The following is a 21905-nucleotide window of genomic DNA, read 5'->3' as shown; positions in this document are numbered from 1 at the left end:
TGCTGTTTTGGGTTACGTGTAGGTGGAAGTTGGCGGGAAACAAAAATCAATGACACAACAGCGAAAATTCACACATTATGTAACTGTTCTGTATTTAATTAAGTAGTGCGTTTGTTTAAATATAGATATTGTCTTTCAAGGTATTCCGAGATACAAATATTAGGAACGGAAATGCTAAATAATAACACTTTTTATTCAGGCACTTTTTTGAGCAGTCACCTGGCGTCGTGTCTGGAGAGGACCCAGCAGTTGACTATGGCGGCGCCCGATGGAACTTTAAACTGTGAGGACTTTTCAATGTTTCAGGTAAATTTAAAGGAGGATTAAAAGATATGTGCTAACTTGTCACGGGATTGCAGCTGTACGAATTATAACATTTTGGTAGTTCACACGTCATGTTGTTTATTGTGTATGTAAGCCAGTGAATGAGTCACCCTCCTGATCACTGGTGCTCACACTGTGTTGTACAAGAGTTCATGGAGCCGGACTGGAGCAGATTGAGCAAGAATGTCAACGGTGTATACGCTGTATATGGTTTAAAAGTCACTGTCACGGGTCGTCACAAGCCAGAGAGTTTAGGAAGCACTGTGTTAAGTCGCCCTCTGTCAAAACTTTAATTTGACAAAAAAAAAAATAGGGGTGTCACTTGTGCAAAGATGTGAAATAATAGTTATCTATCTATCTGTCTGTCTGTCTATCTCTAGAAAGGTGGCAGGGTCATTTATGGTCAGTTTGTTTATTCAGTTTATTCCTAAATAAAAATTAGGAGAGTTTGTTTATTTAATTAGTTTAAGGCATAAAAAATCCGGCAATGAATATCTTTGCCTTCTGATTAAAATTTATTTCCCAAAACTACAAACATGACCCAATTTGTGTCCCTTTTACTTTTTATTGCATGGATTGTGCACAGATCACAGATAGCTGTATTGTCCACTGTTTCTGTGTTGAGTCCCTTTACAAGTGTTGATAGAAAAAAGTCATCGGTTTCTATTCTGATACACTAAAATGTTATGTACAACACACATTTGTCATTCCTTTGATGGTTTTAGTTTAACCGAAGCTACTGGCTGTCACTTTGCCCCACTGTGCGTTTCTTAGGAGGTACTGAAGGTGATGCGTACCATAGATGATCGCATCGTCCACGCCCTGAACACCACCGTGCCCACAGTGTCCTTCTCAGGCAAAGTGGATGCCACACAAACATGCAAACAACTCTATGAATCTGTGAGTGCGACTAAAACACGTGTCTCTGAGTGTTTCAAAGTGTTTCCTCCTCACTTTTTCATACCACACTGTTGCAGCTTCTCTCCGGTAACAACCTCATGTGCTCCACAGCTGATGGAGGCCCATCTGAGCAGAGACAAAGCTATCAAGTCCTGTATAGCCCAGACATCTCAGGTGGTGGGACAACTGCGTGAAGAGAGAGCAAAGGACAACGAAAACCTGGCACTCATCAAGCAGCTCAGAAAGGAGCAGACCAAAGTAAGTGCTGTTTTGAACAGTAGAGGGCTCCAAACACCACCAAACTGTAAGATGTGAGCCAGCCAAGTAGGTCCATGTGCAGACTCTAACAGACATCTCTCATTTGGAGAGGATTGGGCTCATTTCACCCTAATCACACTTAGTTGTAGTTTCATGTGCCCAAGTTCTGAAGTATCCACCTCTGCACCTCCTCTGCCATATCTGCTCACAGCATTGAAAACAGAAACGGTGTCCCAGTCATTCAGGATAATCCACCAAACTCACTGTGGACAGTTTTTTTTACAGGGAACAAGAACATTGTTGTCTGAAAGACACACTTCTGGATACGTTTTTAAAGGGACGTTCCACCAATTGTACATATTAAATTCTTTTTACTCATCATTGGGAGTTCTACTCACCCTGTGAATACAGATTATGTCATAGTGAAGTAGTTGGTGTTATCTGTGGTCAGGCATATCAACTGAATGCTGTGTGAGGGTGTGGAGTTAGAAAAAAGAGGGCATTTCGGATGAAGTGGGTATTCCAATGAACAATGTTATCAAGCTGCTTTCTGGGAAATGTCTGTGGGGTTCTTACCCCACAGCCCTTTAAATGTAATTTATCCTCACACTGAGCATCACAAACTAAATTACTATATGTTCTCCTCCATTGCACTGGTGTGGCGACTTTTTAATAATAATTTAGGTGAACTGAACTTTAAAGTGAGGTTAAATAAACAATTTTGTAGGAAACAGAAATGATTATATTTATATATTTATTTAAGTTTTCTGTCATCATACTTCCAATGAAAATAATACTTTAATTGATGCTTTTTCTTTCTTCCTTGCCTCCAGTTAAAGCTGATGCAATCAGAGCTGAATGTTGAAGAAGTTGTCAATGATAGAAGTCTGAAGGTATGCTCGTCCATCGTGTCCTATAATCACACATAGATGATCATTTATTATCTGATATGAATGGTGTTTGTGCTTTCTTTTCTTCAGATCTTCAATGAAAGGTGCAGAATACACTACATGCCTCCAAAGGTGAAGTGAAGCTCCATCTGTCAAGAGGAGCGGCTTCACTTGAGGTCTGAATCCAGACTGGAGCTGAAACTGTGACCTGCTGCTGAGTCCTGACTGCAGGCGGTTGAACCTCCAGACCACTGTGACCTCCTGTCCAACACACTTGTATTCCATTGTGATCCTTGTATTTCATTACCACAGCTGTAAAACTGTCATCCGTGTGCTTCTTTCATGGGAAACATTGTACAAAAGTTTTTTTTAAAAAGACAATGAAATGTTTTCAAGGGACACCTGTTGTCTGTGATTTAAATCATTTGTGAGTCTTTTTGAAGAACTCGTTCAATGAGGTTTTGCAGTTTAATCAGCTGTGTGTTACATTCTTCAGTAGATTCGATGCAAACTTTCAGGGATGACGATATCTGTTTTTGTACAGACTGAAGTATTTCAGCAACTGTCAGGTGGATTGGCATTAAAATAAGACACATCAAGGTTTCCCAAACGAAGATCCAGAAGAGCCTCTGACTTTTCCTCCAACGCCATCAACAGGTCTGTCTGTGGGGTGAAATATCTAGATAACTATTGGATGGCTTGTAATGGCATTTGGTACACATGCCCCACTAAGGGCAATTTGAATATCTTGGCCCTGAGCAGGTCAACATGTCTATCTGCTAAATACCTGCAAAAACTAGTAACATTCCCATCAGCTCAGTTGTCTAGAGTTTATTGCTAATTAGCAAGTGTGAGTATGCCATCATGCTAAACTATTAAATGTTTAGCATGCATGTTAGCAGGCAGAGATTAGCATTTAGCTCGAAGCCCGACTGTGCCTAAGTACAGCCTAGAGTGCTGATAGCATAGCTGAACTCTGAACATTGTTCCTCTTGTTTATTTTGGCTCAATTCAGGAAAGGTCATAGACAGAACTTGGTATCAGTGTATTTCCTTGTTTGGTCACATTTTCCTTACTTACTTTCTAATCTCATAAGTATGTTTGAAATGTATCTTCCTCCTCCAAGGAACCTGTCCGAGGTAACAGAAAAAGTGTTCCTGGTCTGTGTAATCAGATCTCACAGCATTAAAAGACCTTCAGACCACAAGATTTGATCAGTATTTAGCATGAACTGATACCACAAACCACAGCATTTATGGCTTAAGCTATTTTGCCATGCCTGTCCAAAGATGGACCTTTCCAACACACTAAATAGAACATCAAATACACCAGAGACAATACAGATACAGACTCAACATGAAATACGTACATTAAGAACGCAGAACTTATAACTCAATAAGAAAACACAGACCAATACACCTCCCTAATCATAATACAGTCAATGACTATAAAGTACAAGTTCCAGATCATCAACCATCAGTTTGAGGTTACAATGATCCCAGTCAGGATCCAGTTTGGGTTCTGCAGGTGGGGAATAAAACGATGAAGGAAGGAGTTCAACTCGCCTCAACACCGCTTCACCTGGAGCTGGAAGCCTGTCCGGTGGTCTCAGTACAGAAATACATGTGCTCTAGTATACCTTTGACTTTGTTCCTGAAGTTTTTCCTGTCACATAAAATATAACATCAAATACACCAGAGGCAATACAAACACAAACTTAACAAAACAATATGTACATTAGGAACTCCGACATCAACAAAAAAAGTACAGACAGCTATATGACACACCTTACAATCCAGCAACTGAAAAGATGATGGATACTGACAATCTGGAGGGACATCGGGCTATATTTCAAGGTAAAACAACATATTTGATAACCAATTAGCAGGCTTGGGGAGTGACAGAATAGCCTAAATGTAATGCGATTACATAATTGTATAGCGTCAAAACAAGACAAACACCTCGTGACTTCATTAATGTTGAGTTGCTTCTCCCAGTTTCTTTCTATGCCAGGCTAATGACCTGTCCCTACAACTCCCACCACCTCAGCAGGCACAAGAGTAGAAAATGTTACATTTACAAATACATTCTTTATATTTGTATGAAAGCACAGGTTATGTCTTGACTGATTAAATCACCACTTCAAAAATATGTGGAAATATTAAACATAATAATGTTAATACACTGTGGATTCATTTCAGTATAAAAAAGCCCTGAATGTCTGGATTCTTCCCTTTTTGAACAATACAATCCAAAACAAATGCACTGCTAAGAAAGTATAAGTTAATTCATGGAGCATGACTTCCTGTGATCTCACCATTGATGCAAAGCTGGCTTTGAATCTAATTATAGCAGTAAAATATTATAATATAAATATTAATATGTCATGTAAATATCATGTATTAAAATATTTTTTGGAGAATCCTGCTGTCTCTGTTACTAACTGTGAACTCCCAGGAAGATTTTGTCATAAGTAATTAGGGACCTCTTAACTACTCAGTATTATGTACCACTTTACATAATAGTATTACTACAAGTAAAGTAATTGTTATGAATGAGTACTCACTAGTTTGTGTGACACAGCAGCTGGTTCAGAGTTAATCAAGAGGAGTGACTTATGAAGAAACTGATCAGTATGTCGATTCACAGTACTCATCATCAGCCTACATAAGGATTTGTTATTATAGTACCTCCCAGTCTGTTCTCTAGTAACTAATCAGTATCTACTATATAGTTATTCAGGAATTACTCATTAATGATTCATTAATTATCAGGTCATTCCTAATTCAATCTCTTTCTTGTCCTTTCACTCCTTCTCATGCACATGCATGTGCATGCATCTGACATCAGATCGGAGGCCTAAATAAGCTCTGCCAATTGTTCCAATCTCCAGTTTTGCACATGAGTTTGACAACGAGTGGTCTGATGTTACTGCAAGATCTGAACCTGAATAGCTGCATTGTTGGAGAGCGACAAACATCTTTTGGATTACCGGACGAGAGGATAACTACCATCACTGGAAAAGTGAACTGCTGCTGAAAAATGGCTCCTCGTTGGCTGCATGGACCCACCTGAGAGGACCACCTGCTGGTTGGAGCTGCCCTTAGGCCAGAACACAAATGTGATTTACTGTGACTGAATGCAACAATTTTTCTTCCTCTAATCCCAAATTTATCAAAGGATGTACACTATCTCCTTTGAAAACATCAGTTGTCTCGGCCAGTCCCTCCACTGACGTCTGGTAGTGAGCCTCATACGTTCTCCTTGAGCAGTTACAAAGTGTTGTTCGTGTGTATGTACAGTATATTATACAACAAATAATATTAATATGTGTACTTCCCCTCTGGAGGCCCTGCTGGGATTTTGGACAGCATCGCTGACCGTGCTGCCGTGCTCCCGGAGGTGAACGGGCCCATCAACAGAGCAGGTCCTCTGATGACAAGGGTGAGATAGGAGAGTTTGAAGGTGAGTATTCAGAAGGTGAGTACTACCTGATGTCTTCGGATGAGGAAGGTGAGTATGAGGAAAAAAGTTTCCAGCAGTTTCCTTGACAACAAAGTTTGTACCCCCGACCAGATGAGAAGGATGGCTGACCACAAGACGAGCTGGAGAGTGATGGTCACCTGTGAGTTACTTAATGAGGAAAGTAAGTCCTTTTTAAGACTTTGAAAGAAGCAAAGATGACATAAAGTGGTTATAAGCTAAAGCTAAAATGATATTTTTATTTTTACAGCTACCTTCTTTATAACATTATCTCGCTCCCAATATCTATATGTCATTGTAATAGATGGATTCTGTGACAATAGAGATGATTGCTGATTATTGACCCTTCTCACTTTGTTGTACTTTGATTTAATTTGTAGCAACATATAGATGATCATGTATGTCTCACAGAGGTATGGTTATACCGAGTCATAGTCTTATGATCCCTTATTCAATAATCCAACTTTGTTGTTCTGTTTTTTGTTTTTGTTTTTCAGAGACATGAAAAACAATTTCAGCAGCTTACTTGACGACAAAGTTTGTCTCCCTGACCAGGCGAGAGGGATGGCTGACCACAAGCCGGGCTGGAGCCTAAGACTTCATAAGTAGCAATGGTGACATAAAGTGGTTATAATCTGAAGCTAACATGTTGATATTTTTTATAGCTACCTTCTTTTCTAATCATCTCTCGCTCATAATAATCATTGTAAAAGATGGAGACTAAAACTCTCTGACAATAGACATTAAAGTTGGTCAACATCATGATGTCTCTAAACCTAAAGGAGGAACTGTGATGTTGGAAAAACAATTAATAAAAACAACAATTAATGAAAAAAAAAAACCCTATCTCACAATACTAAAGGAAGCGAGAAAAAATCTGTCCAGTAGTTTTTGTGTAATCCTGCTGACAAACCAACAAATGATGTAAGGAACCAGGACATTGCTGCCTGATAGACAAACTTTTAAAGGGGCACTCCACCAGTTTTACATATTAGGTTCAGTTAACTCATCACTGGGAGTACTTGTCAACCTGTGAAGACAGATTATGTAATAGTCATGTCATCAGGGTTATCTATGGTCGGGAAGTGGGTATTTTGGAGAAAGTGAGGGTTCTTATGAAACATGTTATCAAGTACCTTCTGGGAATTTTTTGTTTTTTTTAGTTTGCCCAATAGTAGGGACTAAAACTTTATTTGTCCCTTTCATATATACATCCAATTATTTGAGTACTCTACATAAAATCACATAAAAATTTGTTAGAAATTCCACAAATTGATGTTGGTTGAATATTGATGGAGTTTTGTAGAAGATGCATTTCAAATACATTTCGTTCCAAATCTTTCTGGAACAGAGAAAATGAAGGTCAACCCTCCAATTCAGACATTTGAGGACATTTAACTCACACCAAGAGGTTTACTCTATGAAGGTTTTTATAGACTAGTTCTGTAATTTGTTGATTATACTTATGACTGACCTGATGTTCTACTTGCAACCTGGGACACAGTGGTAGGAAATTTGAGCTTCCCACCCTGAGTGTGATATCAGAGGAAAATGGCTATCGTGTGAATATGGTCTATGCTGCTGTCTGATCAGCTTCCTGTTTAAAATTGTAATTGCTCCATTGTATATCATCAAAAGAGGTTTGGTTATTGTAGATGGTGACGATACAGAATCATGTTAATGTAAAAAAAGATCATAGAGTGCGTGAAACTTGAAAGCAGCATAAAATAGCAGACAGTCTCTAATAAATCTAAATGTATATAAGTTTGCTTCTGCAAGCTTGCCCACATTTTAACATTCAACAAACAATGTTCTGGGGAGCTTATTTTCCTCTGAGCACAGCTTGTTTATTTAGTTGTGGAAAGTTTGTATTATTACCTGATTAATATTGTATATATTAAAATTCTGAGTTTGAATTTTAGCTCCAAAACTGCATAGAGCCCCTTTAAGAACCACTATCAGACTTTTTAATGCTTCCTTCCTTTATTTCTTTAGACAGCAGTGCAGTCAATTTTCTCCTTCCAAACAGCAAAAGTCTTGATACTCATGTTTTAATACATTCAAGATGTAAAATGATGTATTGTAAAGCAACATTGTAAAGAATCATTTGAGAGCATCTTAATGAGAGACTGCAGCCTGTAAGTTTTTAATTGTTGAATGGTTCGAGGGGGTCGTCTTTGGTTTTGTCCTCCTGTACACTTTGCAGCTGAAGCCATCCTCCGTTACAGGGAAGTGTTTGGTAGACCAACAGATGAATGTAGTTGTCTCCTCCAACACGAACCTGCAGGAAAAAGAGAGGTGAACTGGATCTTTTAGTGAATATCTTCATCTTGATCTCATGTTACTGAGCATTGAGGAGCAGTGCTACTGGATGTCACACTTCATTCAGTTCATGTATCTGAGACATTCTTACTTCTCTTTAAAATAAATATCACAATATTAATTACCTTGATGAGGAAGTTCTGTCCAGCCACAATCTGATCCCTGGATAAAACTGCTTCGAATTCCTGGTATTTCTTGTTCGTCATTCTCTCCACTTGTCGAGTTTAACAGAGAAGTCAACTTTCTGCTTTTATGTCTCAACTGTTTCAGCTGTGTATCAAATACACATGTATTTATATGGAGTAACCACACCTGCATACACCTGAAAGGTGCCCCCATTATATGTTGGGTGGAGCTACATGTGATCACAACCATGATATGACGGCAACAATTCAAACTTCAGTGTTGGCTTCATCCCCATTTCTTACATTCTGTACACTGTACACCCCAATCAGTTTTAATCAAAGAAATGTATCAAATGTGTTTATTTCCTCCACCCATCAGAAGTGACTGGCAATTCAAAGTTGGTCGACAGAGCCTGCGGTAGTGTATTTTCTTGTTTGGTTACATTATGTTTGTTCGTCAATCATTTTCTAATCGCATAAGTATGTATGACATGTTTCTTCTGTTTTCTCCTGATTTGTATCATTAGATATATAATCAGATCATTAACACTGAAAAGCCTTTGAATCACAAACACAAGATTACAGTGAAGTTAAGAATCTATATCCATGTTGAGGTTTGTGTAAACCTCAATAAAATATTAGTCTTTATTAAAGGTGCACTATGTAGTTTTGGGAAAGAGATTTTAATCAGAAGAGAAAGACCTTCTTTGACCGATTTTTTTAATGTCTAAACAAACTGAATGAACAAACTCTCTTTGTTTTCATGACTGAATTAACTGAATAAACAAACTGACCTTAAAGGACAACACAATTTCATACTGCTTTACTTTGTTTATATTTGGTGGACCCTGCCACCTTTCTAGCTTCAAACAGTGTTCTGGGGACCTCATTTTCCTCTGAGAACAGCTTGTTTATTCAGTTCAAGAAAAAAAAAATTCTGATTTGTATCATTACCTCATTAATATTGTAAATGTTAAAATTCTGAGTTTGAATTTCTTCTCCAAAATTTTATAGTGCCCCTTTTATGAATTTGTAACCATTTCTGTCATACAGCCTATTTTTGAAATCAGACTCCAGAAAGAAGAATCAACAAAAATATACATCTTGTTATGCTTTCTTTATTATTTCTTAAGCAGGTAGTGCAGTCAACTTTCTTCTTCCAAACACGTTTTGATCTCTGTGTTAATACATTCAAAATCATGTATTGTTAATCAACATTGTGTAGAATAATTTCAGAATGAAGTAGCAGAGCATTTAAACGAGAGACTGCATCCTCTAAGCATTTAATTATGGAAAGGTTCGATGGGGTCATCTTTTGTTTTGTTCTGCTCTACGCCAAGCAGCATAAGCTTTCCTTCAACTTCTTGAAAGACATACAGATGAATGTAGCTCCGTCCTCCAACATAAACCTGCAGGAAAAAGAGAGAAAAAGTAATGGTTTCATCTAGATCTCATGTTGTTGAGCAGTGAAGAGCAGTGAGGAGCACTGTTAAATGACTCAGGTGGGTGTAACAACAGTTAATTCAGTCCACATCTCTAAGGCATGATATCAAGCAAATAATATTACAATATTAATTACCTTGATGAGCCAGTTAAATGACACTCCAAATTGAATGTTGGTCAGTTCCCTGTATTTAACTGCTTTGAATTCCTCACATTTCTTGTCTGTCTTTCTCTCCACTTGGCTCTTCACCTGTGTATGAAAAAAATGTATTGTATTGTATGTAAATGTATAGAGTTGTGTGTGGAGTTTGTAAAGAATGAAGATAGACTGAAGCTCACCTCATCACAAAGCTTCTGAATGTCCTTAGTGGCATCCAATGTCTTGCTCCATTTTTCAGTGTAAGCCATTGTCACAGGTCCGTTGAGCTTAACAGAGAAGTCAGCTTTTTTTGTTTATGGGCCGCAACAGTTTATCACATGCATGTATTTATATGGAGTAGCCACACCTGGATACACCTGAAAGGTGGCTGCACTCCATGTTGGGTGGAGCTACGTGTGTAACTACAACCATGACATGATTGTAGTTGGATTGGTTCCTCTGATATGAACTCCTGTCTAAATTTCTGTTTTACATCGTAAATGTAAAATTATGTTTCAAATCGTATCATTTAGATTTTGATCACTTTCATTCATCCTCCAGGCCATTTCATCATTGTCATGTGTGGTGATCTGCCAAACTGAAACTTCCACAGAGGAGCTGATGCTGAGTAGTGTGCTCCTCAGATATACTACAAATTTACAATGTCAGCATCTTCACTAGGTGGCAAAACAAGTGTATTTCCTTTCCCTCTCAACAAAGTAATTTCTTCACAGTCCACAGACCATTTTGACCACTTTCAAATGAACAAATGCTCAAAATAAAGAATTTGACTGTTGTCACTGAACATCCTTACCTGTTTATGCACACAAAATTGCCTGAAGCTTTATTATAAAGTAATGTTTTTACATAATAATTCTGAAATAAAGTATAAAAGCATTTTATATGAGACTGCAACAATTTAATGTCTGGACAGTAACCAAACCTCAGTGTAGGCTACATCCTCATTTCTTACATTCTGTACATTCCCTGCCTACTTTTAAGATAAGAAGTATGTATCAAATGTGTTTTCTTCCTCCACCTGTCAGAACCATTTCCTTGTTTCTTTCCTTGTTTGTATAATCAGTTCTCAAAAGACTTTTGATGAAGTTTGAAGTTTTTGAATTGCCGAATTTGATTGCAGAAAATCAAAGGATACTGTATGTTGAGTTAAGGTTTTGTGTAAAATCAACATGGCTAGACAATCCTGTCAGGGAGGATCAATTCATCAGAAGACTGACATTTAATTTACACAAATGTTAGTTTACATAAGCCCCTCGTTGAAAGTGGTGGCGTAAAGGTAGCAAAATGACAGTGTAAAAATACTCTGTTAAAAGTAAAAGTGCGTTCAAAATCTTATTTAAAGCCTTGGAAATTGGCTTGAAATAGTCAATATGCATATCTAAAGGATTAGATTCAGTCAATTATGGTACTACATTAGATACTTTAACATTAGATACCTTAACGTCTATTCTAGCTTTGCTCAGTTAGAGTAGACAAACAATCCATTAAATGGTTTTGACTGTCTGTCAGATAGAACTACAGTAGGGTCCAATGGCTCCAAGTCAATTCCCCTTAATGTTGGTATAGGTGTACCACAAGGGTCCATTCTTGGTCCTCTTTTATTCACCATATACATATAAAGAATGTCATCTCTGCCACCCGCAATAGTAATGTACATTTTTATGCAGATGACACTGTTTTATATGCCACTAGGTCCTCTACTAATCAGGCCAGTGCAAATCAGTCAAATACAGGCTGCTTATGTCCAGAGCTCACTTCCAGGGAAAAACAGAGACGTTTCCTCCTCAGTAACCTGTATCAGTTAAAACATAAAATGTTAGATAGTATGATAATCTGCATTGAAAACACTTATGCTAATTAAATACATGAAACAATGTGTTTTAAAGTTGTTAAATATGCATGGAATACTGTGTTTTGGACTAGATATGTCACTGGAAAGGATTTAGTGGACATTTGGGAATAAGAGAAGACAGATTTTGTTTGAGTTGATGCACTGCTTGAACACCCAGACACCTTTTTGTTGAATTGGTAAAACTTTGCACATGCTAATTTGCTAGCTTGTTTTCTTGTTTATTTGTTTGTTTGTTTTTTTGTTTATTGTTATTTATTGCTGATGTGGTTTTATATTGAAATGTTTTGCATGAATAGAATCACCACAATCTAAGCTTTCCAACAATGTATGGCGTGATAATACACTTAAATTGAGGCGTTTGTCCATTTGTTTAGCTGTGTTTGGAAAGTTTGGCAAACTAGCTGCGAATCTCTCAGTCTTCAAAGGAAATTATATTGTTTATTTTTCCCACAGTGAACAGAGTGTGCAAATCTATCTTGAATATTAATGTTAATTCTGCTTATATTCAAAGGTTGGGATTATCTAATGCCAAATGTAGCACCAGTTCACCACGAAAGCAGGACCTTGTTAATCTCCAAATTAAACATTTGGTTTGAGATTCACATCCAACTGTGATGATCATTTTCTCCCTGAAACAAGCTTCTAATAAACGGTATCTACAGTAAATTGATAGACTTGAAACAATTCAAACATAGTGTTGCATGATATTAAAAAATCCAGCTCACCTATTGGCCAGGACTTAAACTGTATGAATGTCTCATCAGCTCCTCATAGGAGACAGTACTTGTACTTCATCTAGTGCTCAGAGGTAGGACTATAAATCCATAGAAATAAATGAAGAAAATTAATCCAGAACTTGCCTGAAATTATCATGTTTTTAGGTTTTCTTCTTTATCAAAGTGAAACAGTGAAAGCTTTCTGTACATTCATGAGTACCTTGCAAGTAGAGTCTGCTAATAGCTAATTTGGCAAACATTTCAATCAATCAAACTTTATTTATATAGCACCTTTTAAACAAACCAAAATGCAATTCAAAGTGTTTTTTAAAATTGATTAAAAAAATTATAAGATTTTAAAAAAAAACATGGTTAACAGTAGAAATGGGTTCAATTTGCCAAAATGAAAAGTACATATGATACATTAATAACGTTGACACAGTTAAAACACAGCCACAGTAAAAGACCTGTAGGTACATGTGGACAAACTACAAATTGCAAGAACATTATCTGTTCGACAGCTGCAACATGCAAAACTCCTTGACTTAGATTTTACTTAAAATTGTGAGGTTTAATATTGGCCTATAATTATTCATTAGTGATGTATCTAGATTGTTCTTCCTCAGGAGTGGTTTAATGACTGCAGTTTTCATGGCTTTGGGGAAGACGCTTGAGAGAAGAGACATGTTGACAATCTGGAGCAGATCTGGAATCATGCAGTCTGAAACTTTTTTGAGGAACCCTGCTGGTAAAATATCAAGGCAGCAGGAGGAAGATTTCAAATGCCTTATTATTTCTTGCAGGTTAGAGTTATTAGAGTTGGTTTAAGGTGGACAGAGTGGACAACACACCTCCTGTACCTGGTATGGTGGCACTGACCGCTTGTCTAATTTTTTGAATTCTGGCAGTGAAGAAGGATGCAAATTCATTACAGGCCCTGGTAGATAGATGTTCAGAGGCTACTGGCAGAGGAGGGTTTGTTAGCCTGTTGACAGTAGCAAACAGGGCATGTGCATTATTAATGTTTTTGGTGATAATGTCTGAGAAGAAGGACTGCCTTGACTTTTTTTCAGTTCTAAATTAAAAATGTCAAGTCTCTCTTTATAAATGTCAAAATGAACCTGGAGATTTGTCTTTCTTGTATTGATGATGGGAGAATCGGGCCGCTGCGTAAAGTTTTCTCCAGCACGTCCCGATGATTCTCAATGGGGTTAAGGTCTGGACTCCATGTGTGAAAATGATGTCTCATGCTCATGTTTTCTTTTGTTGTTGTTTCTATATTCAAATTCTGAGTTTGAATTTCTTCTCCAAAACTACACAGAGGCCCTTTAAGAATCACAATAGGACTTTTTTTTTAATGCTTTCTTCCTTTTTTTCTTTAGACAGTAGTGCAGTCAAGAATAAAAGTCTTGATACTTATGTGTTAATACAGTCAAGATAAGTAAGTATTTAATTGTTGAATGGTTCGAGGGGGTCATCTTTGGTTTTGTGTTGCTGTACACCGAGCAGCTCAAGCCGTCCTCCGTTACAGGGAAGATCTCGGAAGACAAACAGATGAATGTAGTTGTGTCCTCCAACATGAATCTGCAGGAAAAAGAGAGGAAATTTTGCATTTTTTGTAGATATATTCATCTTGATCTCATGTTGTTAAACATTGAGGAGAAGTGTTAAATGACTCACATGGATGTCACACTTAATTCAGTTCATGTATCTGATACATTCTTACTTCTCTTTCAGATGAATATCACATCATAAGTTACCTTGATGAGGAAGTTTTTTCCAGCTACAATCTGATCCCTGTATTCAACTGCTTTGAATTCCTGGAATATCTTGTGCGTCTTTCCCTCCACAAGGCTCTTCACCTGTGTATATGAATTAAATAAAATGTGATGTAAATCCAGACTGAAGTGCAGACCACAGAGTTTTATGTAGAGATTGTAAAGAATGAAGACAGAGTGAAGCTCACCTGATCGCAAATCCCCTGAGTTTCCTTAGTAGCATCCTTTGGCTCACCCCATCCTCCGACTTTTATATCCATTGTGTCAAGGTCTGTCGAGTTTAACAGAGAAGTCAACTTTCTGCTTTTACGTCTCAACTGTTTCAACAGTGTATAGAATACACATGTATTTTTGTGGAGTAACCCAATCTGGATACACCTGAAAGGTGGCTCCACTGCATGTTAGGTGGAGCTACATGTGATCACAACCATGACCACAGCAATTAAAACTTCAGTGTCGGCTTCATCCTCATTCCTTACATTCTGTACACTCCCCACCCAGTTTTAATCAAAGAAGTATGTCAAATGTGTTTATTTCCTCCACCCGTCAGATGTGACTGGCAATAAGAAAGTTTCCTTGTTTGTATAATCAGTTCTGATTAATTTGTTTGTTTCGTGCCATAACTGTTGGACACTGTTTGCCTTATGTTAAAAGATATGTTACAAATATAACATTTAAGTTATAGCTACATTTGTTTTAGCTAGCTACCAAAATATCTTTCACAACATATGGAATGAAGCATTGAATGAGACATTGCTCACCCTACGATTTATTTGAATATATTTCTTATTAGCATATAGCAGTATACTTAGACACTACACCAGGATGGAGACCGTGGTGAACGTTGAACAAGCTAAATATCAGCATATCACTGTGTGTCAGAACAGCCTCACTAGCATGTTAGTTTTGGCTTCATTTGTAAAAGTTGGTCGACAGAGCCTGCTGTAGTGTATTTTCTTGTTTGGTTACATTATGTTTGTTCGTCAATCATTTTCTAATCGCATAATTATGTATGACATGTTTCTTCTTCTGTTTTCTCCTGGTTTGTATCATCAGATATATAATCAGATCAGTAACACTGAAAAGCCTTTGAATCACAAACACAAGATTACAGTGAAGTTAAGAATCTATATCCATGTTGAGGTTTGTGTAAACCTCAATAAAATATTAGTCTTTATTAAAGGTGCACTATGTAGTTTTGGGAAAGATTTTAATCAGAAGAGAAAGACCTTCTTTGACCGATTTATTGTTATTATGTCTAAACAAACTGAATGAACAAACTTTCTTTGTTTTCATGATTGAATAAACTGAATAAACAAACTGACCTTAAAGGACAACACAATTTCATACTGCTTTACTTGGTTTATATGCAGAGGAGGATTAAGGTAGTCATGGGCCCCTAGGCTATTTTTTATGTGGGCCCCCCCCTTATGCATCATGCTGTCGGAGAATATTTGGCAAACATGATCCACACACACTCCAGTTAGCACACAGGTAGGTCAAATCGAATCGATGAGCTTGATTGGATGAGGTGACCCGTGTCTGCCCAATCAGTGCTGTTTTGTTTTTTTATTACCCCATGGACCAATAGAGGTCAATGAATTTTTCCATTATTGTACAATTACCATAATTATACAAGTGTATTTAAATTTCTAAAAAATAGTCTGACCAATTCAAGGACCCCTCCACAGGGGTGGAGCAGCAATTTTAAATGTGTGTGTGTGTGTGTGTGTGTGTGTGTGTGCCAACCACCTTTGGCCTCTGTTTCAGTCTCCAAAACTAATGCGATGCATTTCTAGATTTTCTTCACTAGGATATGCAAATAATATTGCATTCAAAATGTACATTATAGCACAACGCTCTTTAACCTAAGATATTATATATTCACAAGCAATCACATACCATGGTATTAAGAAATTAATGTATATGTCTTATTAAAAAACAAGTTTGAGTGAGTGAAATTGGCAAGAACATTGTGTTCCTCCCTCTTCTCTTGTGTTATCTCCCTCTTGTCTTCTCTCCAACTTCTCTCATGTTCTCTCCCTCATCTTCTCCATGCTCTCCTTTGTCCTGACTCCTGAACTTCCCTTCCTCAGAAACATCCTACATAAAAAGCTCAATGTTAATATTCCTGAACATGTAAACTTAGAACAAACAGCCTTGATTTTGATTAGGAAACATTCAATACTTTTTTTTTGTTCTTTTATCTGCTTTTTATTAATTATTTTACATATATTTTATTGTTCTAATCTGTTTTAACTAATCTTTCATCCTAGCCTTTATTGTACTCTATATTATTTATTTCCTCTTATTATTTAAGATTTTAATAGTTTTATTGCATTTCATTGTCTTCATTTCTATTCTTTTCTAGTTTCTGAGAGCAGTAACAGGGATGAGTTGATGTAGGAGATTTTCTTCATTGAAAAGAAGGTTTTAAACTCCAACAAATAGCTTTAAGTTACGTAAATGAACACCTACATGGCATCAATGCAAGAATATGAATGTACTACCATAAAATTGAACTAGTGCATTTATGGATTGAAAGCTAGCTTTCTGTTTCCCTCCTGTCACATAACTCCAATTAAATGACAACTTGACTTGAAAAAGAAGTCAATCTTCTGCTGCCTCTTCCTGTTTGGCATTCCTAACAAAAAGAATAATGATAATGTTGAATAATATCAAAATCAGTGGATGTCTCTAGAAAACTATCTGTCAGTTACCATTAACTTTACCTGGCTTGCATTAACTTTGTTTGCCACCTGGCTTGCTTAATATTAGCGGACATGCTAATACACAATCCTACATTATTAACTAGTTAAATAACCGTTTCATGCCTCTGCTCTGTTCGCTGTCTGCGGCAGCTCCGTGTCAGCGTGTACGTGTTTACTTTCCCGGGGGGGCGGGACTAGTGGGTTTGGTCAAATGGCTGTGATTGGCTTGATGGCTGTCAATCAATCTAACTTGGCCAATGGGTTTTCATGTATGGGGGACTGAGGTGCGCTCCATTTTAGTACACTGGTACACCGCGAGAGCGGGCAAACGGTTTAATACCTTAGGAGAAAGTCGGGGGGATGAAATCACCTTGTTTTAAAAGTCCCCCACAGCTGTGACGCCAGGGCCCCTCCACACGTGGGGCCCCTAGGCTGCAGCCTAGGGAAGCCTGTGCATCAATCCGCGTCTGTTTATATGTGGCGGACCCTGCCACCTTTCTAGCTTCAAACACTGTTCTGGGGACCTCATTTTCCTCTGAGAACAACTTGTTTATTCAGTTATGGAAAAAAAACTAACTCATTAATATTGTAAATGTTAGAATTCTGAGTTTGAATTTCTTCTCCAAAACTTTATAGTGCCCCTTTTATGAATTTGTAACCATTTCTGCCATACAGCCTATTTTTGAAATCAGACTCCAGAAAAGAAATGCAAATTCTACATACAAGAATCACCAAAAATATATACACATCTTGTTATGCTTTCTTTATTATTTCTTAAGCAGGTAGTGCAGTCAACTTGCTTCTTCCAAACACGTTTTGATCTCTGTGTTAATACATTCAAAATCAAAACTGTTCGATGGAGTCATCTTTTGTTTTGAGCTGCCGTATACCGACCAGCTCAAACTTATGTACACCATCTCGAATGACCCTCAGATGCATGTAGCTCCCTCCTCCAACATAAACCTGCGGGAAAAAGAGAGAAAAATTGATGGTTTCATCTAGATCTCACGTTGTTGAGCAGTGACGAGCAGTGAGGAGCAGTGTTAAATAACTCAGGTGGGTGTAATAACAGTTAATTCAGTCCACATCTCTAAGGCATGATATCAAGCAAATAATATTACAATATTAATTACCTTGGTGAGCCAGTCAATTGCTAACTCAAATGGAAGGGCGACCAGTTCCTTGTATTCAGCTGCTTCGAATTTCTCATAGTCGTTGTCCGTGGTTCTCTCCACTTGGCTCTTCACCTGTGTATGAAAGAAATAAAATGTAGGTAAACGAAGATAGACTGACGCTCACCTCATCACAAATCTTCTGAATTTCCCAATTGGCATCCAATGTCTTGCTCCATTCTTCAGCCATTGTCACAGGTCAGTTGAGCTTAACAGAGAAGTCAGCTTTTTTTCGTCTATGTGCCTCAAGTGTTGCACTGGCCATCACATGCATGTATTTATATGGAGTAGCCACACAGGTCAACTATCTGCTTTTGTGTGTCGACTGTTCATCAAATACACATGTATTTATACTGAGAAACCTGGATACACCTGAAATGTGGCTGCACTCCATGTTTAGGTGGAGCTAGATGTGTAAGCACAACCATGGCATGATTATGGTTCATTTTGTTCCTCTGATATGAACTCCTTTCCAAATTTCCGATTTACATCGTAAATGTAAAATTATTAGATGTAAAATTGCAAGAAGTTTTTTTTTTATTTCTCTTTAAATGGTTTTAACAGTCGACAGCTGCAACATGCAAAACTCCTTGACTTAGAAAAACTGATTAATATTTGCTTGAAACTGGAATTTTTCTTAAATTGCATCTTGTAGCAGCATTTTTAGTCATATTTGCCCATCATGTATTATAGATAAGGGTCTGACAGATCATCTAATAATTAGATGAAAAAAACTTGATTAATTAGATTCTAATAAATCAAGTGTTTGTCTGTCTGACAAACCAAAATGCTGCCCAAAGAGTCATAAATTTGATGTCAGTTGACCACATGTGTATGCACTTGATTTATACTTAAAGCAGGTTAAACTTCCATCAGTAAACCTTTTTGATAAATACAGTTTCTACTGCAGTTAGCCCTCATGACTCACAGTGTGAGTGTGTCTGACTGTACACAAATCTCCATCATGGTTTGTGATGTTTTAATGTGGATCAGAGAGGAGACAGTGGAAAAACTCCTGAGACAAAAAGAGATAGATCACAGCCTCTGTCATGTAACTTTCTTTAGTTTAGAAAACAGGATTTCTGGAGTATTTCAAAGCATCTTTGATAAAACACTAAAACACACTAAATATAGTTCCTTTTTTGAACACCAGAGGGAGCAAATGTTTATTTAAACAGTTTGTAGCAAATGAAAATGTGTTTATAAGAGTAGACTAGGCCTATTCCCTGACATTTTTGTGACATTATGTTCCTTATTTCAATTTTATTAATCTAATTTATCCATTTATCAACAAAAAACACACATGGACATCATATCACCATAGCAAGGTAACATTACCATAACATATGATTGTCTTATTCAGTAATTATCTTAACATAACTGACAAACTGCATAACATGGGGCATATAAATGATAATAGCACCAGTACTGCAGTATTATTTATTAAGATCCCTCGGCTGCATAAAAAAAAACACAGGTACAGGTACAGGTACAGGCCTGCCTTTGACTTTGATAGATGCCAAATGTTTGCAGGGGTGGATGCCAAATCACAACACTCCCATTCAATGAGTACAAAGTTATTCTTAGGAAATAGTAACACTTTTACTTGGCAGGACAAAAACAAACATATTTTTTCCCACCGTGAGGAGTCTATACAGTTACGTATACAGTAACAGAAGACAATAGCATCAAGCTTGACATATACCCCAACAAAAGAGCATAAAATGTATTTCTGACACTTAGGGTATTTGTCTTTCACACATGAGTGAACACAACTGAAGCACACTCACAACCACAAAGTTAAAGCTTGTTAAAATTATCAGTTTGTGTCAGCTATATTATAATGCAAGGATTTGATTTTCCATATACCCTTTTAAACCATTTAGTAGTCGCACACATGAAATTGAATTGATTTTATTCTGAGTTTACTCAGCATTTGATTTAAATCCCATTAATAGCATGTCAATTATTATTTGCTTCATTTGTCGTCAGTAACAAGACAGTATCTATTTTAGAAATCAGACTTCACAAAACAAAAACAAATGCTGATTATAAGAATCACAACAAATGTATTTACTTGTTAAAGCTTTCTTGATTCTAGCTTTAGAAATAAGTGTAATAAACCTGCTCTCTCCAAACACCAACTATTGCCAGTGTGACTGAGGAGAGGCAGTCTCTCCTCAGTTGTTATAGCATTTTGAAATAATACACATGAACTGTAACCACTAACAGGAAGCACGTGGATTCTCTCAAGATGTTATTTGACCTTTTCATTTACATGGTCATGACATTTTTCTCCTCCTATCCGTTGTAATCTTACACAATCATCACTTGCTCAATTAGTTAAAGTCTTACGCAGATATACTATGACCACACCTACACAGGAAGAGCTTTCAACCCCCCTCCAGGCTAAACTCATTCACAGAGAGTTTATTTATATTCACTTACCCAACAACTTATGTTTATAACATGGTAGCAAAAGCATGGAAGCACCAGCTGCATCATATTTGCAAAGACACAGTCATCAAACTTGACATACATCAACAATGACGTTTTGTAAAGCAACAGAATTATTTCAGAAGCGGAAGCATTTTAATCTGCATCACTTTCCCAAGATAATTTTCCTGCTCTGGCTGTACAATAAAGTTTAAGGTTTATGATAGCATTGTAGCCGATAAAACTTGACATTGTTCAGGTGGTTTAAGATGTTCAAGGGGGTCGTCTGCTTTTTTGTCCTTCTCGACACCCGTGAGTTGAACACGTCCTCCGTAACACGGAAGGCCTTGGAACACCGACATATGAATGTAGTTGTCACCTCCAACATGAACCTGCAGGAAAAAGAGAGGAAATTTGGACTTTTTAGTAAAAATATTCATCTTGATCTGATGTTCTTGAGCAGTGAGGAGCAGTGTTGAATAACTCACCTGGCTGTCACATTTAATTCAGCTCATGTATCTGAGGCTTTCTTATATCCATTCACACAAATCACAATATCACTTACCTTGATGAGAAAGTTCTTTCCAGCCACAACCTGTTGCTTGTATTTAGTGGCTCTGAATTCCTTGTATTTTTCGTTTGTAAAACTAAACGTTTCATCCTTCACCTGTGTTTGAATAAAATAAAATGTCACTGAAATCCGGACTGAAATTCTAGCCACAGAGTTGTGTGTAGAGGTTTTGAAGAGTGAAGCTCACCTGATCACAAATCTTCTGAATTTCATCAGTGGCTTCACACACATCACTATGTCCTCCTACCATCCCACAAATATACGCCATTGTCTCAGGGGCTGTCGAGTCTAACAGAGAGGTCAACTATCTGCTTTTGTGTGTCGACTGTTCATCAAATACACATGTATTTATACTGAGAAACCTGGATACACCTGAAAGGTGGCCCCACTACATGTTGGGCGGAGCTACATGTGTGTAGGAACCTCTGTCCATCGCCTCTGCATTATATTGAGGCCTGTTGTTTCTTGTTAACCCTTTCATCTGGAGGAAGACGATTTACAGGCTACAGGGGTGCCATCTTATCTCCTGGCAGAGAGGATAGTGTTTCCTGGACCATAAAGACTTCAAATGAGGACAGTTTTAATTAATTTACAACTAAACTCCCATTTCTGAACTCTCTTTTCCCTTTGACCAGAACCTCCTCACACAGGTCATGAAGTTACCTGTGACAGTTCACCAGGAGGGACGAACGAATGTCTTCAGAATGTGTTAATACAATGTCTTTACATTTGCAGATTAAGTAACACGCCTGATCACTTTCTAC

The 21905-nt window shown here is 37.4% G+C and overlaps 4 protein-coding genes across 4 annotated transcripts; 1 reads left to right on the top strand and 3 right to left on the bottom strand.

Moving 5' to 3' along the window:
• Positions 1-215: 215 nt before the first annotated feature.
• On the top strand, positions 216-2771 carry mix23 (mitochondrial matrix import factor 23). The gene is made up of 5 exons (XM_073488485.1): positions 216-306; positions 1099-1224; positions 1336-1482; positions 2316-2375; positions 2463-2771. The coding sequence occupies exons 1-5, from the start codon at positions 256-258 to the stop codon at positions 2511-2513; spliced, it is 435 nt and encodes a 144-aa protein (XP_073344586.1). The 5' UTR covers positions 216-255; the 3' UTR covers positions 2514-2771.
• Positions 2772-7984: 5213 nt separating this feature from the next.
• Positions 7985-10153, bottom strand: LOC141014330 (cystatin-B-like). The gene is made up of 5 exons (XM_073488069.1): positions 10085-10153; positions 9882-9995; positions 8490-8532; positions 8303-8391; positions 7985-8136 (listed from the first exon to the last, which is right to left on the bottom strand). Exons 1-5 carry the CDS (start codon positions 10151-10153, stop codon positions 8002-8004), a joined length of 450 nt encoding a protein of 149 aa, XP_073344170.1. The 3' UTR covers positions 7985-8001.
• Positions 10154-13922: 3769 nt separating this feature from the next.
• LOC141014802 (leukocyte cysteine proteinase inhibitor 1-like) lies at positions 13923-14568 on the bottom strand. Its single transcript, XM_073488716.1, has 3 exons — positions 14440-14568; positions 14234-14335; positions 13923-14057 (listed from the first exon to the last, which is right to left on the bottom strand). Exons 1-3 carry the CDS (start codon positions 14509-14511, stop codon positions 13923-13925), a joined length of 309 nt encoding a protein of 102 aa, XP_073344817.1. The 5' UTR covers positions 14512-14568.
• A 5466-nt stretch (positions 14569-20034) lies between these two features.
• Positions 20035-21463, bottom strand: LOC141014649 (cystatin-B-like). Its single transcript, XM_073488528.1, has 3 exons — positions 21329-21463; positions 21136-21237; positions 20035-20962 (listed from the first exon to the last, which is right to left on the bottom strand). Exons 1-3 carry the CDS (start codon positions 21407-21409, stop codon positions 20789-20791), a joined length of 357 nt encoding a protein of 118 aa, XP_073344629.1. The 5' UTR covers positions 21410-21463; the 3' UTR covers positions 20035-20788.
• Between the last annotated feature and the right edge of the window lie 442 nt (positions 21464-21905).

Source organism: Pagrus major, chromosome 19 (genome assembly GCF_040436345.1).
Source record: "Pagrus major chromosome 19, Pma_NU_1.0".
Classification (NCBI taxonomy): Eukaryota; Metazoa; Chordata; class Actinopteri; order Spariformes; family Sparidae; genus Pagrus; species Pagrus major.
Note: the sequence above shows the minus strand (reverse complement) of the source record. Positions and strands in the feature narration are given on the sequence as shown.

What these genes read in the sequence shown, in the direction of transcription:
- mix23 (XM_073488485.1), top strand. Translation starts at nt 256, where the DNA reads ATGGCGGCGCCCGATGGAACTTTAAACTGTGAGGACTTTTCAATGTTT. An exon ending in AGGACTTTTCAATGTTTCAG is followed by an intron (nt 307 to 1,098) that starts GTAAATTTAAAG and finishes TGCGTTTCTTAG; the next exon opens with GAGGTACTGAAGGTGATGCG. An exon ending in GCAAACAACTCTATGAATCT is followed by an intron (nt 1,225 to 1,335) that starts GTGAGTGCGACT and finishes TGTGCTCCACAG; the next exon opens with CTGATGGAGGCCCATCTGAG.
- LOC141014330 (XM_073488069.1), bottom strand. Translation starts at nt 10,153, where the DNA reads ATGGCTTACACTGAAAAATGGAGCAAGACATTGGATGCCACTAAGGAC. An exon ending in CACCTTTCAGGTGTATGCAG is followed by an intron (nt 8,392 to 8,489) that starts GTGTGGTTACTC and finishes AAACTCGACAAG; the next exon opens with TGGAGAGAATGACGAACAAG. An exon ending in GACAGAACTTCCTCATCAAG is followed by an intron (nt 8,137 to 8,302) that starts GTAATTAATATT and finishes TTTTTCCTGCAG; the next exon opens with GTTCGTGTTGGAGGAGACAA.
- LOC141014802 (XM_073488716.1), bottom strand. Translation starts at nt 14,511, where the DNA reads ATGGATATAAAAGTCGGAGGATGGGGTGAGCCAAAGGATGCTACTAAG. An exon ending in CTCAGGGGATTTGCGATCAG is followed by an intron (nt 14,336 to 14,439) that starts GTGAGCTTCACT and finishes TCATATACACAG; the next exon opens with GTGAAGAGCCTTGTGGAGGG. An exon ending in GAAAAAACTTCCTCATCAAG is followed by an intron (nt 14,058 to 14,233) that starts GTAACTTATGAT and finishes TTTTTCCTGCAG; the next exon opens with ATTCATGTTGGAGGACACAA.
- LOC141014649 (XM_073488528.1), bottom strand. Translation starts at nt 21,409, where the DNA reads ATGGCGTATATTTGTGGGATGGTAGGAGGACATAGTGATGTGTGTGAA. An exon ending in TTCAGAAGATTTGTGATCAG is followed by an intron (nt 21,238 to 21,328) that starts GTGAGCTTCACT and finishes ATTCAAACACAG; the next exon opens with GTGAAGGATGAAACGTTTAG. An exon ending in GAAAGAACTTTCTCATCAAG is followed by an intron (nt 20,963 to 21,135) that starts GTAAGTGATATT and finishes TTTTTCCTGCAG; the next exon opens with GTTCATGTTGGAGGTGACAA.